The following is an 11,495-nucleotide window of genomic DNA, read 5'->3' as shown; positions in this document are numbered from 1 at the left end:
AGCTGAGGCCGCCAATAGCACTGCGGTTTCTTGGGCGGGTCAAAGGACTGTGCCGTTCTTCTTTTAGGTTTGCAAGTGGATAGCCCTTTCCAAGGTCGTGTTCCGAAAGAAGAGAGATAAATAATATAGTATTACATAAAGGAGATAATAATACAAAATATCTATCAAAGGAAAAAATAAATGCGGTGAGCGTGGATCGAACACGCGACCTTCAGATCTTCAGTCTGACGCTCTCCCAACTGAGCTATCCCCGCGATGTTATGTTTTGTGGATCAAAGTAATTATAATATCATTGTATTGGGTTGGGATACCCCTCACAGAGAAGGCAATCTGGCCCTGCTTGGCAAAAGCTTACATTGTATATTATATTAGGCCATCAAAACATGAGAGAGAGAGAGTAGTAGACGATCGAAGGAAGACTGAAGCTTACATTGTCACTGAGCTATTCTCTTGTCAGAATCAATCTGAGAAGATGACAAAGAGATCACTAATTTTACTGCAAGAATAAAATTAGAAGATTGATCGAATAAAAGGAACGTTTAAAAGTAATCTACTAGTCTGTCTACATTACGATACTTAAATGTAATTCTCTATTATCTGCTGAAAATTTAAGATTCTACTGTCACAAATTTAGCAGTACAAAGCCACTACATTAATTAAACAAAACAGGGAGCACAAGACATTTTTCTTTTTGCAAGCAATAGTTTTCTCAGGCCTTCAATTGGCACAAAAAGCAATAGTGAGAGAGAGAGAGAGAGAGCTGAGCCATTAACCATTATTAAATCATCTTCTTAGTGTCCAAACTGAACCAAAATGTCTACATCAACGTGGTTCAGTACCATCATGGCAGTATAACCTAATTTGAGTGAGAAAATTGTGCTGTATAACCTAAGCTCTTGAAGCTGCTTGCTTCCTTCACCCGCTAAAGTGTGAAGAAGATTCCAAGCAGCTGGTGTTCAAAGATCATTCTTCCAAAAGCATCTTCTAAGATGTCATGAAATGGATCTTCACTGAAATCCGCCATGTTGAAGCCAACTTAGCATCACCTCTTATGCTTTCATGTACTGCATGCAACAACAAATCTGGTGTATACCAACCCTTCAAGCAACCATACATGATTCAAGATGCTACGTCTTACACGTTGAGGCCAAAGACTGTTCCTATCTCCTCCTTGAAATTAAGCTGATGATTCAATGTGGTTTGCCATGTCGAGAGTGACATCCAAGTCAACAAGGTTGGTTGATCAATTAATGTTGCCCTCTTTGCGAATAAGGTGGTGACATGTGAATTAAATTCGTTTAAATCGAAATTACTCCATCAACTGCTGCAGGATAGACAGCAGAAGATATGACATTAAAGAAAGGACCAACATTCCTATAAGAAGTTACTGAGGTGAAGAACTTGGAATTGTTTGGCCTTGGCCATTTGCTGCTTGGATAAACAGTAAACTTCTTAAGGTTTGACTTCTTTTGTTGTGTCTTGGGCAGCCCATAGATTCAGTCTTGTAAAGTTAATGACAGTCTACTGCGAGGCTTGTGATCCAGTGAGCAGTAAACATTTCATGTGGACAACCATTCTACCAATTGCTAAACCTTACTTGAAGTCATCACATCAATTAGGTGAATGTCATATCATCTAATCCATCATCACCTTCGATCCTGTTTCGACTGGCAAGCAAGTGACCCTCTTCTGTTGACTAATTATATTGGATACCATGACTGATACTAAAACTATTCACTATAAATGCTATATTATTTCCTCTAGCCATTGGAACTACGATTTCTATGAAGCACAGAGGTAATTTCTACAGAGTAACACCTCTACCAACACCAAAAACTGGAATGAGACTCTATGCATGGGTGACAACTTGAGAGTTACGAAGCTAAACAATGAGAAGACTATCTAAGGGCATGTTTTGTCATCAAACAGTCGCCATTTGTCAACAAGACCTGGAAAAAATGAAGCTGCTAGCAGATGACTATTACAGATTTTTCATTCTGCTTCGTCAACATCTTCAAACTATTGCATGGTTAGACAGCCAGCTTGCGTAATTTTTTGGGCCACTGAAACATCATCATCTTCCTCTCTTGGCTCCACAAGACAGTCCAACCATCCAACTAACAAGAAACCTTCAATGGTGATTCTAAGTTTTGAGTTGATATGTGTAGTTTTGAGTTGCCAGAACAACTTGCTCGCTCTTCTCAGGATATCACTGGGGTGCTCCTATGGGCTATGAAACCATCACCTTATTCATTTTGGGTCACAATTTGACTAGAAATTCATGAACTCAACAAGACAAAAGCTGAATTTTAGATCCGTCTTTGTGGAAACAAATGTTTAGGTACAGTATCATAAAGATTTCTTTTTCTCGGTTATCAATTAAGCAACATGAGGCACATGAGGTACAATTAGTGTTTATGTTTTGCTGTAAGACAACTGTTTGTAAATCATGACATAGCTGATGACACTTCGATAGTACCTATTGCCAACAAAATCATTAATCTTGTTCTTTTGTTTTTCCGAGCAAAGAGAGTTCAAACTATTTGAATGAACTTTTCTGGTGCACCTGTCATTACAATCTAAATCAATATAAGAACCCCTAAGTACTGAAGTTAATGACAAGAAACTTGTGGGAACACACAAGGAGGCAGTTGCGTTTGGCCACCTTCCGAAGGATTCCCACCTCTCGAAAGCTTCGAACCCAAAGCCGACGACCTAAACTCGATCAAAGTCGCAAGTCGAGCCCTTTTAATTACCCTCCCTCGATCTCCCTACCATGCCTCACACCACCCTCGTCCTTCACACCTTGCTCTAATCCCATGATGTTACCTGCGACAATCTCCATCCTCATGGCCTCGAAGTAGACTGACGTATAATTTTCAACAATACTGTTTAACATTTATTCTTTGGCGCTTCAGCTCACCAAATCAAACGGCAAAAGATGATAGAAGGCACGCAAAGAACTCCTTCCTCCGATCCTTATATATCAGTTGTTTTCTCCAACATCTGTACTTGCACTCGTCTTCCACTTCCATTCTCTTCTGGTTGACGAAGCTCAACGTCATGGACTCTGCCAAACAGACCACTGTCATCGACAGCCCCGGTGCTTCCGCCGCTGATGCGGGTCTGTTTAGGTTCTTGCCTGAGATCCAAGTCATTGAGATCCTTATGGCCATCTTCATCTTTATAACCATCCACTCCCTCCGGCAAGGAAGGCGTCAGGGCCTCGTGGTGTGGCCGGTAGTCGGTATGCTGCCGTCGCTCCTCCTCGGCATCCGTAAGGACATGTACGAGTGGCTCACCGGCGTGCTTGACGGCCAAGGCGGCACGTTCGTCTTCCGCGGGCCGTGGTTTACCAACCTTCATTGCGTCGTCACCGCCGACCCTCGCAACCTGGAGCATCTCCTCAAGGTCAAGTTCCCCAACTTCCCCAAGGGCGAGTACTTCCGCAGCACCGTCTGCGATCTTCTTGGCGACGGCATCTTCAGCGCCGACGACGAGACCTGGCGCAGGCAGCGGAAGACCGCGAGCGTCGAGTTCCACTCGGCGGAGTTCCGGTCCATGACGGCGCAGTCCCTCGTCGAGCTCGTCCACTCGAGGCTCCTCCCGGTGCTCGCCGTGGCCGAAGCCCAGCGCGCGCCGATCGACCTCCAGGACGTGCTCCTGAGGTTCACGTTCGACAACGTGTGCATGATAGCCTTCGGGACCGACCCGGGCTGCTTGCGCCCGGGGCTACCGGAGATACCATTTGCGAAGGCCTTCGAGGACGCGACCGAAGCAACTATCATCCGGTTCATCACGCCTACGGCCATATGGAAGGCGCTGCGCTACTTCGACCTCGGGAGCGAGAGATGGCTCAGAAGGTCCATCGCTGTCGTCGACGAGTTCGCCTACGAGGTGATCCGGACCAGGAGGGAGGAGCTCTCGTCCGGGGAGCAGACGAGGACGGCGAGATCTGACCTGCTGACGGTGTTCACGAAGCTAAGAGACGAAGACGGGACGCCCTACTCCGACAAGTTCCTGAGGGACGTGTGTGTGAACTTGATACTCGCCGGCCGCGACACCTCGTCGGTGGCGTTGGCCTGGTTCTTCTGGCTGCTGAACCGGCACCCGGAAGTCGAGGAGAGGATTCTTGGGGAGATAAGGAAGATAACAGAGGAGAGAGGAGGAGATGAAGATGGCGAGCTAGTGTTCAAGCCAGAGGAGGTGAAGAGATTGGAGTATCTGCATGCAGCACTATCGGAGGCTCTAAGGTTGTATCCTTCAGTACCAGTGGACCACAAGGAGGTACGTTCTAATACCATATGCTCTTGAGCCATGCAATACTAATTGACAACTTTCTCATAGTATTAATCAAGTAGCCAACGAATGCATGCAGAAATTCGTCAAGTCAGCACTTGTTAATAGAAGTAATAAAATATTTTACTTGCTAAGTTCATGAAGGTTTTGTTTATTTCATTTGGTTTGGATTTTGTGAGGCTGATGGAAGTAGCTTATCCTTCAAATCTCTCTCTCTCTCTCTCTCTCTCTTTTATTATGTTTTCTTTTTTATTCTTTTCAACTTTCAGTAATACACCAAATAATGTTTGTTGTCTTTTCTAATATAACTTTTTCAGTCAATACCTATTGTTTTCGAGTTATCCGATCTTATCACAATCCAAGTTAAAAGGAGCAATCTGATCTGACCCATTGATTTGATTGTACTAAACAAGTTTGCAGTTGAACAAACCAAGGTTTCAAACTATTTAATGGTAAATCTGAAGCAAAATAAGAAAAAAAAGGTCATTCATTTAGAAGCATCATCCATAAGAATTTTACTGAATTCCTTAGTGGGTCTCTGGCATCCATGGCCTTCTATCTGTCTCAATAAAATTATAGAAAAGCACAATAGCAAGATGTGGAAAGATTAGTGCCATGATAATTTTTTTTCCATGTATTGCTGCTATGGATCTGTTAAGAGTAACAAGAAAAGCTTTTCTCTTTAATTCTCTTGCTTTTCATCCTACAATTTACTAAATCATGATATATTGCCCAGTAGGGGTATGAAAATTCATTTCCTAGATTACTGATATGTCAATCTATTAGCTGTTAGGATAGATTTGATGTAGGCCTAAAATTTAGAGAATCTGAACATTCTCAATATGCAAGATTCTAGATTCCTACTAGATTAGTATTCACCTGATGATGATAATTTTACATCAGTAATTATCTGGTGCTGTGGAAGGTGTCAGTCAACTCAACTGATAAAGACTTTAATAATTTATTATAGTTTTTTTTAAAGAAAAAATCTAATATGAACCATATTTGAGGAATCAAGTAGATAGAGCAACCATGAAGTGTCAGATATCATGGAGTGTTGGTGAAAGGTCTCGTGGGAGAAGTATCCCATCAATGAGGACATGAACACGAATGCATTTTACTGGGTTTTATCACAAAAGGAAGGCGTTAAAGTTCTGTAGTTCATGGTAAGGTTTTTGAATGGAAAATTAGTCAGATCCATTTATTCATGAAAGAGAGTGATTGGATTGCAGGAGCCATTCAGTAGCAATGTTCCTATCAGAATCAGCATTTTCGAAGTGGCCAAAAGTCGGATCATTTAAGAGAGGCACATAAAAATCACATCTTTTATAGGCCCATTTTTTCCATCCTATGCTCCATGCTATGTGGATGTACTTGTCATGGAAAACTCCACCATTCTGCCATGTTTAGTTTGCTTATGGATTGGGTTTGCTGTTGGGTCACTATATGCAGATGCGTATAGCTAGCCGTAGACGAAACTCAACCAGGAACCATAAAAATTAGAAGTAGGTGTTCAGCCATTTATTTGATTCAATGGAGTTGGTTTTAGACATGAATCACTGAGAGTGATACAATCATTAAAGAATACCATATTTCAACATGTCTGAATCATGATGGAGAGAATCTTAGACAAATGGCATTTGAAGAAGATGACAACACAAAAAAGGTTGTCTTTTCAAAAACACATAAAGATGATGCATATAATTAGTGTCGTTGGTGGATCTATGCAGTCAAAAAGTTGTGCTCAGTAGACGCTCCTTGATGAAAAGTGAAAGCATGTAACTTGATGGCAAATGATTAAAAGGAATAGTGCAAAAGAAAAAGAAATCTGCAAGGTACAAAAATCATGACTAGAACTCATACCTTCCTGCCAAATGCATGTGGAGTAACATGGCTCTTTGCTGGCCATATGTTTCCAGTGATATGCTTGCTGAGCACTGTTTTGCGTGGTCAGGTTGTGGAGGATGATGTGTTTCCTGATGGCACTGTGCTGAAGAAAGGAACAAAGGTTATCTACGCCATATTCTCCATGGGAAGAATGGAAAGCATATGGGGAAAGGACTGCAGGGACTACAAACCGGAGCGGTGGCTCAAGGATGGGCGATTCATGAGCGAGTCCGCGTACAAGTTCACGGCCTTCAATGGCGGACCAAGACTGTGCCTGGGGAAGGACTTCGCCTACTACCAGATGAAGTTCGTCGCTGCCTCGATACTCCATCGTTATCATGTGAAGGTCATGGAGAATCACCCGGTGGTGCCGAAGATGGCGCTCACCATGTACATGAAGTACGGACTGAAGATCACGCTCTGCGCAAGAGATGGAACGAAGGTTGTGGGGAAGTAGAAAAGCTAGTAGGGTTTGAACCAATAATCCCTGCTGGTTACACCCTGCAGAGAGATGAACCAGAAGCTTATCAAGAAGTAGAAAATATAGGGTTTGAAGGAATAATTCCTACTGGTCTGGTTTGCTGCATTGTAATTGACTGTACCAGAGGAAGACACAAGTGTCTGTGCGAACATTACAAGTGAAAACATTGTACTGTAATAGGATTTGCGAGTTCCTACCGATCCAGATCTTGAACTCAATACATATTTCTCGCATATATGTGTACTCGTCATGAATCTGCCCCCATTTCCTCCCCACGAGGTCCTGGAGATTGGGCGTCTCATGGTAGAACACGTAGTTGGAGTCGCCTCGTGAAGGCGGCGGCTTCTTGGAGGAGTCGTCGGGAATGCCGATGGATTGGCGGCGGTGTGGGGGGTCGATCTTGCTTGCCAAGAATCTCGACAAGAATTGCCCATCAAAACCTAAAAGAAAGACCCATCGAGCGCGGACGATGCCGCGGACAGATTTCAATATCCAGGAATTACGCAATGGAACATCAAATTAGACACAAAGGAGAGCTTCGTGCACAAGGTTTGGGGGGTAAGAAAGGAGGAAATCCGTGAGTTTACCGCCCTCTTTCTTCGTTTGGATGTTGAAATGAAATGGCATCGAAGCGTTTCGACGAGGGAAAGAGGAGAGGGGAAGGTTCGGCCGAGTTGTTCGGCTACAAATATATGACTCGGACTGAGTCAATCGGTGGCGGACTCGGTTCATGCGGAGCAGAAAGGATATTTGGGGCCGCAAGCTTTTAATTAATATCTTCCGATTATTAAAATGCGTATATTTCTTTCATGAATATATGTCTTCGCGGATCGGATCGTGTGCCCTATCGTTAAAAGATCCGAACACAGATGGATCGGATCGTGGTCTAGGACTCGTCCCCGATAGCCTGCGGTCCGCTTACGGCCTACCACCACCCCGGTAGGGACCTGTCGCCTCCAACGGTTGTGGCTTCCTGGGGCGGAAAAGACGCTCCTTTCAATACCTACTTCGTTTTCTCCTCCCTCCTCCCTCCTCCGTCCTCCAACGGTTGTGGCTTACCTGCTGCTCGATCTCCTCTTGGTTCGCATCTCGATCTCTTCTTTGATATCAATCCAATGGGAGATTCGACGTCCCCAAGCGACGGCCCAGCCGAGCCGAGGAGGAAATCCAAGAAACCCAAATGTAGGTCATTTCATCCTTTCTTTCCTTATTCCTCTTCAATCTGTAGTTCGTCAGCAGCACCCTTAACTGCTTGTATATTCTACTCCGTTGTCCATATTATTGCATATTATTGCTTCTCTGATCAGGATAGAGTTCTCGTGATCTCTATATAGCTAATATATCTACTCGAGTTTCAAGTAATTCGCTCTTCCAATTCCCTGTAGATTGTAAGTTATAGCAGAACAGATCTTTTCCAATGGACGAAAAAGTATAGCTTTAGCATGTAGTATGAAAAAGTACAGGCTTCAAGTTGTGTTATGAATCCCTTTCAGATTACATAGAGAAAAAGTATAAATAAAGCTGAGGATGAGATCACACGACGCCTCTAATATTTGTTCGACTTATTTATACCGAACGATATATTTCGAATTATGCTTTCGAAGTATAAATAAAGTGCATTCATTTGTTTATTTCCACTTTGTACCTGTGTGTATGAAGTTGTAATTGAAAAGAATTATGCTCTTGACTTATCTTTTTCAGCGATATCTATGTCACTTTTGAATAACCTTTTGTAGATTATTAATTCAAAGGAGATCATGTATAACTTCTCTCGAAAGCCCTCTTAAACTTCAGAAGTAATAATTGGCACCATGAAGCATGCTATCTCTTTCAGTATAATTTGTTTTTTGGACGAATCTACAGAAGTAACATCTATTCAATCTAATATCACTCTGGACACTTTATGATTTAGATAGATTTTGATCATATTCTATTTTGGATAATCTGGATTGTAAGGTTTTGTACAAATGGGGAGAGACAAAGATTATTTAGAGTGCAATATTTATCAAAAAGGGTTTAAAATTATGAGAAATAATTGCACTTGGTTTTTTTTTTGTTTATGTATATCTCTTTAGCATCTCAGAACAAAGGACAGCCCGGATTGGGTGAACCATGTAAAAGTCATGCATGCTGTAGTGCACATCTTATATGCTTCCCCTGCTAGTTTTATACGATGTTTTTAGTAGCTGCATTAGAGTTGCTTTTGTGTACTACCTAAACACATTAATCATGTTTAAGCAAGTTTTTGAAACCATGTTTTTACATTTCTCTCAATGACCTTATATTATCCTTTTCTAAATGATACTAAACTGTTTTTTTTTCATAAAAAAATTTAGATTCGAGATTTACACAACAAGAGCTTCCTGCTTGCAAACCTCTACTAACTCCAATGATTGTAAGTACTGCTTATCCTTCAAAATTTAAAATGAAAAGCTTTTTTAAGCAAAAATTGAGCTCCTGTTATTTTGGTATGCTGTCCCTTTATTTTGCAGGTAGTAACGACATTCGCTTTGATAGGAATCATCTTCATTCCAATTGGACTTGCTTCCTTGTCTGCATCAGAGCAAGTAAGTTCACTTTTTCTGTGGTTTATCTCCTGTGGATTTGGATTTTAATGAATTGGTTATTGCTTGATCAACAAGTAGGTGGTTGAAATTGTTTATCAATATGACGTGGACTGCATTCCTGAGCAATCACAGAATGACAAAGTGGCATTCATTCAAAGCAGTGTGACTAATAAAACTTGTTCCAGAACTTTAACTGTAAGTACAATTGCCATGGTTTCAGTTCATTAGTCTTATTTGGGTTTTGTGTAATAATTCATAATTCAGGTGCCAAGGCACATGGATGGTCCTGTTCATATTTATTATGAGCTTGACAACTTCTATCAGAACCATCGCAGGTTTGAATAACTTTCTAAGACCTCTTATTCCTTGTCAATTATTCCTGGATGATTTGTTCACAGTATATGAAATTTACTGTCTATCCATACAACACAGACTTCTTTTACTCTTTATCCTTCACATAGCTACAAATCTCCGTCACAGATATACTTCAAAAATTTGAAGTTATTTTATTATTATTATTTCTGTGATAACGAATAGGAACTGTTTTACGTCTTACATAAGTTTTCCTCTTACTGACTGCAAATTCGAATTGGTAAATTAGGTATGTTAAAAGCCGAAGCGATAAGCAACTAAGAAGCAAGGCAAGTGAGAAAGTAACCACTAACTGTGCACCTGAAGCCACAACTTCAGATGGCTCTGTAATTGTTCCATGTGGCCTCATTGCTTGGAGCTTGTTCAACGATACATACTCATTTGCAATAGACAGTAAAACAATTGAGGTGAATAAAAAGAATATAGCCTGGCAAAGTGACAAAGAACATAAATTTGGAAATAATGTTTATCCCAAGAATTTCCAGATGGGAGGTCTGATAGGAGGCGCCAAGCTCAATGCCAGCATACCTGTAAGTGTTGTATTTCTTTGATTCTGCATCCCGTGTATTCTTCAATTATTCTTGTCTCGTGTTATCTGTTAGTCCTATTGTCATTTGTTATTTCTTTACTCAACATATTGGTTATTTGTGTTATACAACTTGTAGTTGAGCGAGCAAGAAGATCTCATTGTTTGGATGAGAACAGCTGCCCTGCCAAAATTCAGAAAACTATATGGCAGAATCGAAATGGACCTTGATGCCAATGACCAAATAACAGTGACGATACAGAACAACTACAACACATATAGTTTTGAGGGGAAGAAAAAATTGGTACTTTCAACTACCTCCTGGATAGGTGGGAAAAATGATTTCCTCGGTACTGCTTATCTCACAGTTGGTAGTCTATGCCTATTTCTTGCAATGGCCTTCATAGTTCTGTATTTGCTGAAACCAAGGTAAGCTTCTTGCATGTCATTTATTGGCAAATATATTGTGTTCCTTCATATCTCACAGTCTACTGAAACATGTGGTATTCGTTAAAATCTTTATGTAACCAAAAATTTTGAATATAGATTTATGGTTAAAAATTATTACTCTGTTAACCAATATCATATAGAATATTGCAGTTTTTACTTATAAAATTCTCTTGAATTTAGATCTATGATTAACAAATATTATTCTGTTAACCAATATGATATAGAATATTGCAGTTTTTTCTTATAATCCTCTTGGTCTATGTAAGTTCCTACTTTTAGGGGATAAATTTTGAAACTGATGCATGCTGGGAAATATTTGGTTTGCAGTTAACTAATTTGAATTGAATATGATAGAAATGCAAACTGCTGCCATAGGTATATACTACATATCTCTTTTAGAGCTAATGCAGTGAATGAAAGCCTGATTGCTTGCACATTGCAATTGAATGGTTCATGATGATTGTTAGTTGAGCTAATTCGACACGATCCTTTTGCAGGACTCTTGGAGATCCTTCATACTTATCTTGGAACAGGAATCCTGATGGACATTACTAGAAGCCTTAGCTCAATTTTCATTCCTGAGTCACTAAAAACCTGTGCGTGCGAAAGTTTTCTTTCAACCAAACAAGATATTCATGTACTTAAATGAATGCCTTATTTGTAATATAATCGACATGTGGATCGATATGAACTTATCTGAAATATAATGGACATGTGGACCACCAATTTCGGACTGTCCGCATGTAGTACGGGCTTACCTCTCCTAGGTTCTGATAGTAATCCTTTACGTCATGGCAGAGAGAGTCAACACGGCTTGGTTCGGTACCGGATGCGTAAGATCATCCATGTCGGCGCTCGGGCGGCGGGGATCGTCGTCAAGTGAGGTCGGGCTTGGGCTCTGGCTTCAAAGTCT

General features: G+C 41.1%; 2 protein-coding genes and 1 non-coding gene across 4 annotated transcripts; 2 read left to right on the top strand and 1 right to left on the bottom strand.

Annotated features, from left to right (window-relative positions):
* Positions 1-181: 181 nt before the first annotated feature.
* On the bottom strand, positions 182-254 carry TRNAF-GAA (transfer RNA phenylalanine (anticodon GAA)). Its single transcript has one exon. It is a non-coding gene; the product is annotated as a tRNA-Phe (tRNA).
* Positions 255-2,779: 2,525 nt separating this feature from the next.
* Positions 2,780-6,900, top strand: LOC135605704 (cytochrome P450 86B1-like). The gene is made up of 2 exons (XM_065096104.1): positions 2,780-4,287; positions 6,254-6,900. The coding sequence occupies exons 1-2, from the start codon at positions 3,064-3,066 to the stop codon at positions 6,641-6,643; spliced, it is 1,614 nt and encodes a 537-aa protein (XP_064952176.1). The 5' UTR covers positions 2,780-3,063; the 3' UTR covers positions 6,644-6,900.
* Positions 6,901-7,529: 629 nt separating this feature from the next.
* LOC103975802 (ALA-interacting subunit 5) lies at positions 7,530-11,324 on the top strand. Of its 2 annotated transcripts, none has more exons than XM_065096105.1 (8): positions 7,530-7,849; positions 9,004-9,062; positions 9,160-9,234; positions 9,313-9,396; positions 9,499-9,569; positions 9,836-10,136; positions 10,272-10,561; positions 11,080-11,324. In XM_065096105.1, exons 1-8 carry the CDS (start codon positions 7,783-7,785, stop codon positions 11,135-11,137), a joined length of 1,005 nt encoding a protein of 334 aa, XP_064952177.1. In that variant the 5' UTR covers positions 7,530-7,782; the 3' UTR covers positions 11,138-11,324. The 2 variants fall into 2 exon arrangements, with proteins under 2 accessions (XP_064952177.1, XP_009389166.2); XM_009390891.3 differs by having other exon boundaries at positions 7,533-7,849; positions 9,313-9,429.
* Positions 11,325-11,495: the final 171 nt, after the last annotated feature.

Source organism: Musa acuminata, chromosome BXJ2-2, assembly GCF_036884655.1.
Source record: "Musa acuminata AAA Group cultivar baxijiao chromosome BXJ2-2, Cavendish_Baxijiao_AAA, whole genome shotgun sequence".
Taxonomy (NCBI): domain Eukaryota; kingdom Viridiplantae; phylum Streptophyta; class Magnoliopsida; order Zingiberales; family Musaceae; genus Musa; species Musa acuminata.
Note: the sequence above shows the minus strand (reverse complement) of the source record. Positions and strands in the feature narration are given on the sequence as shown.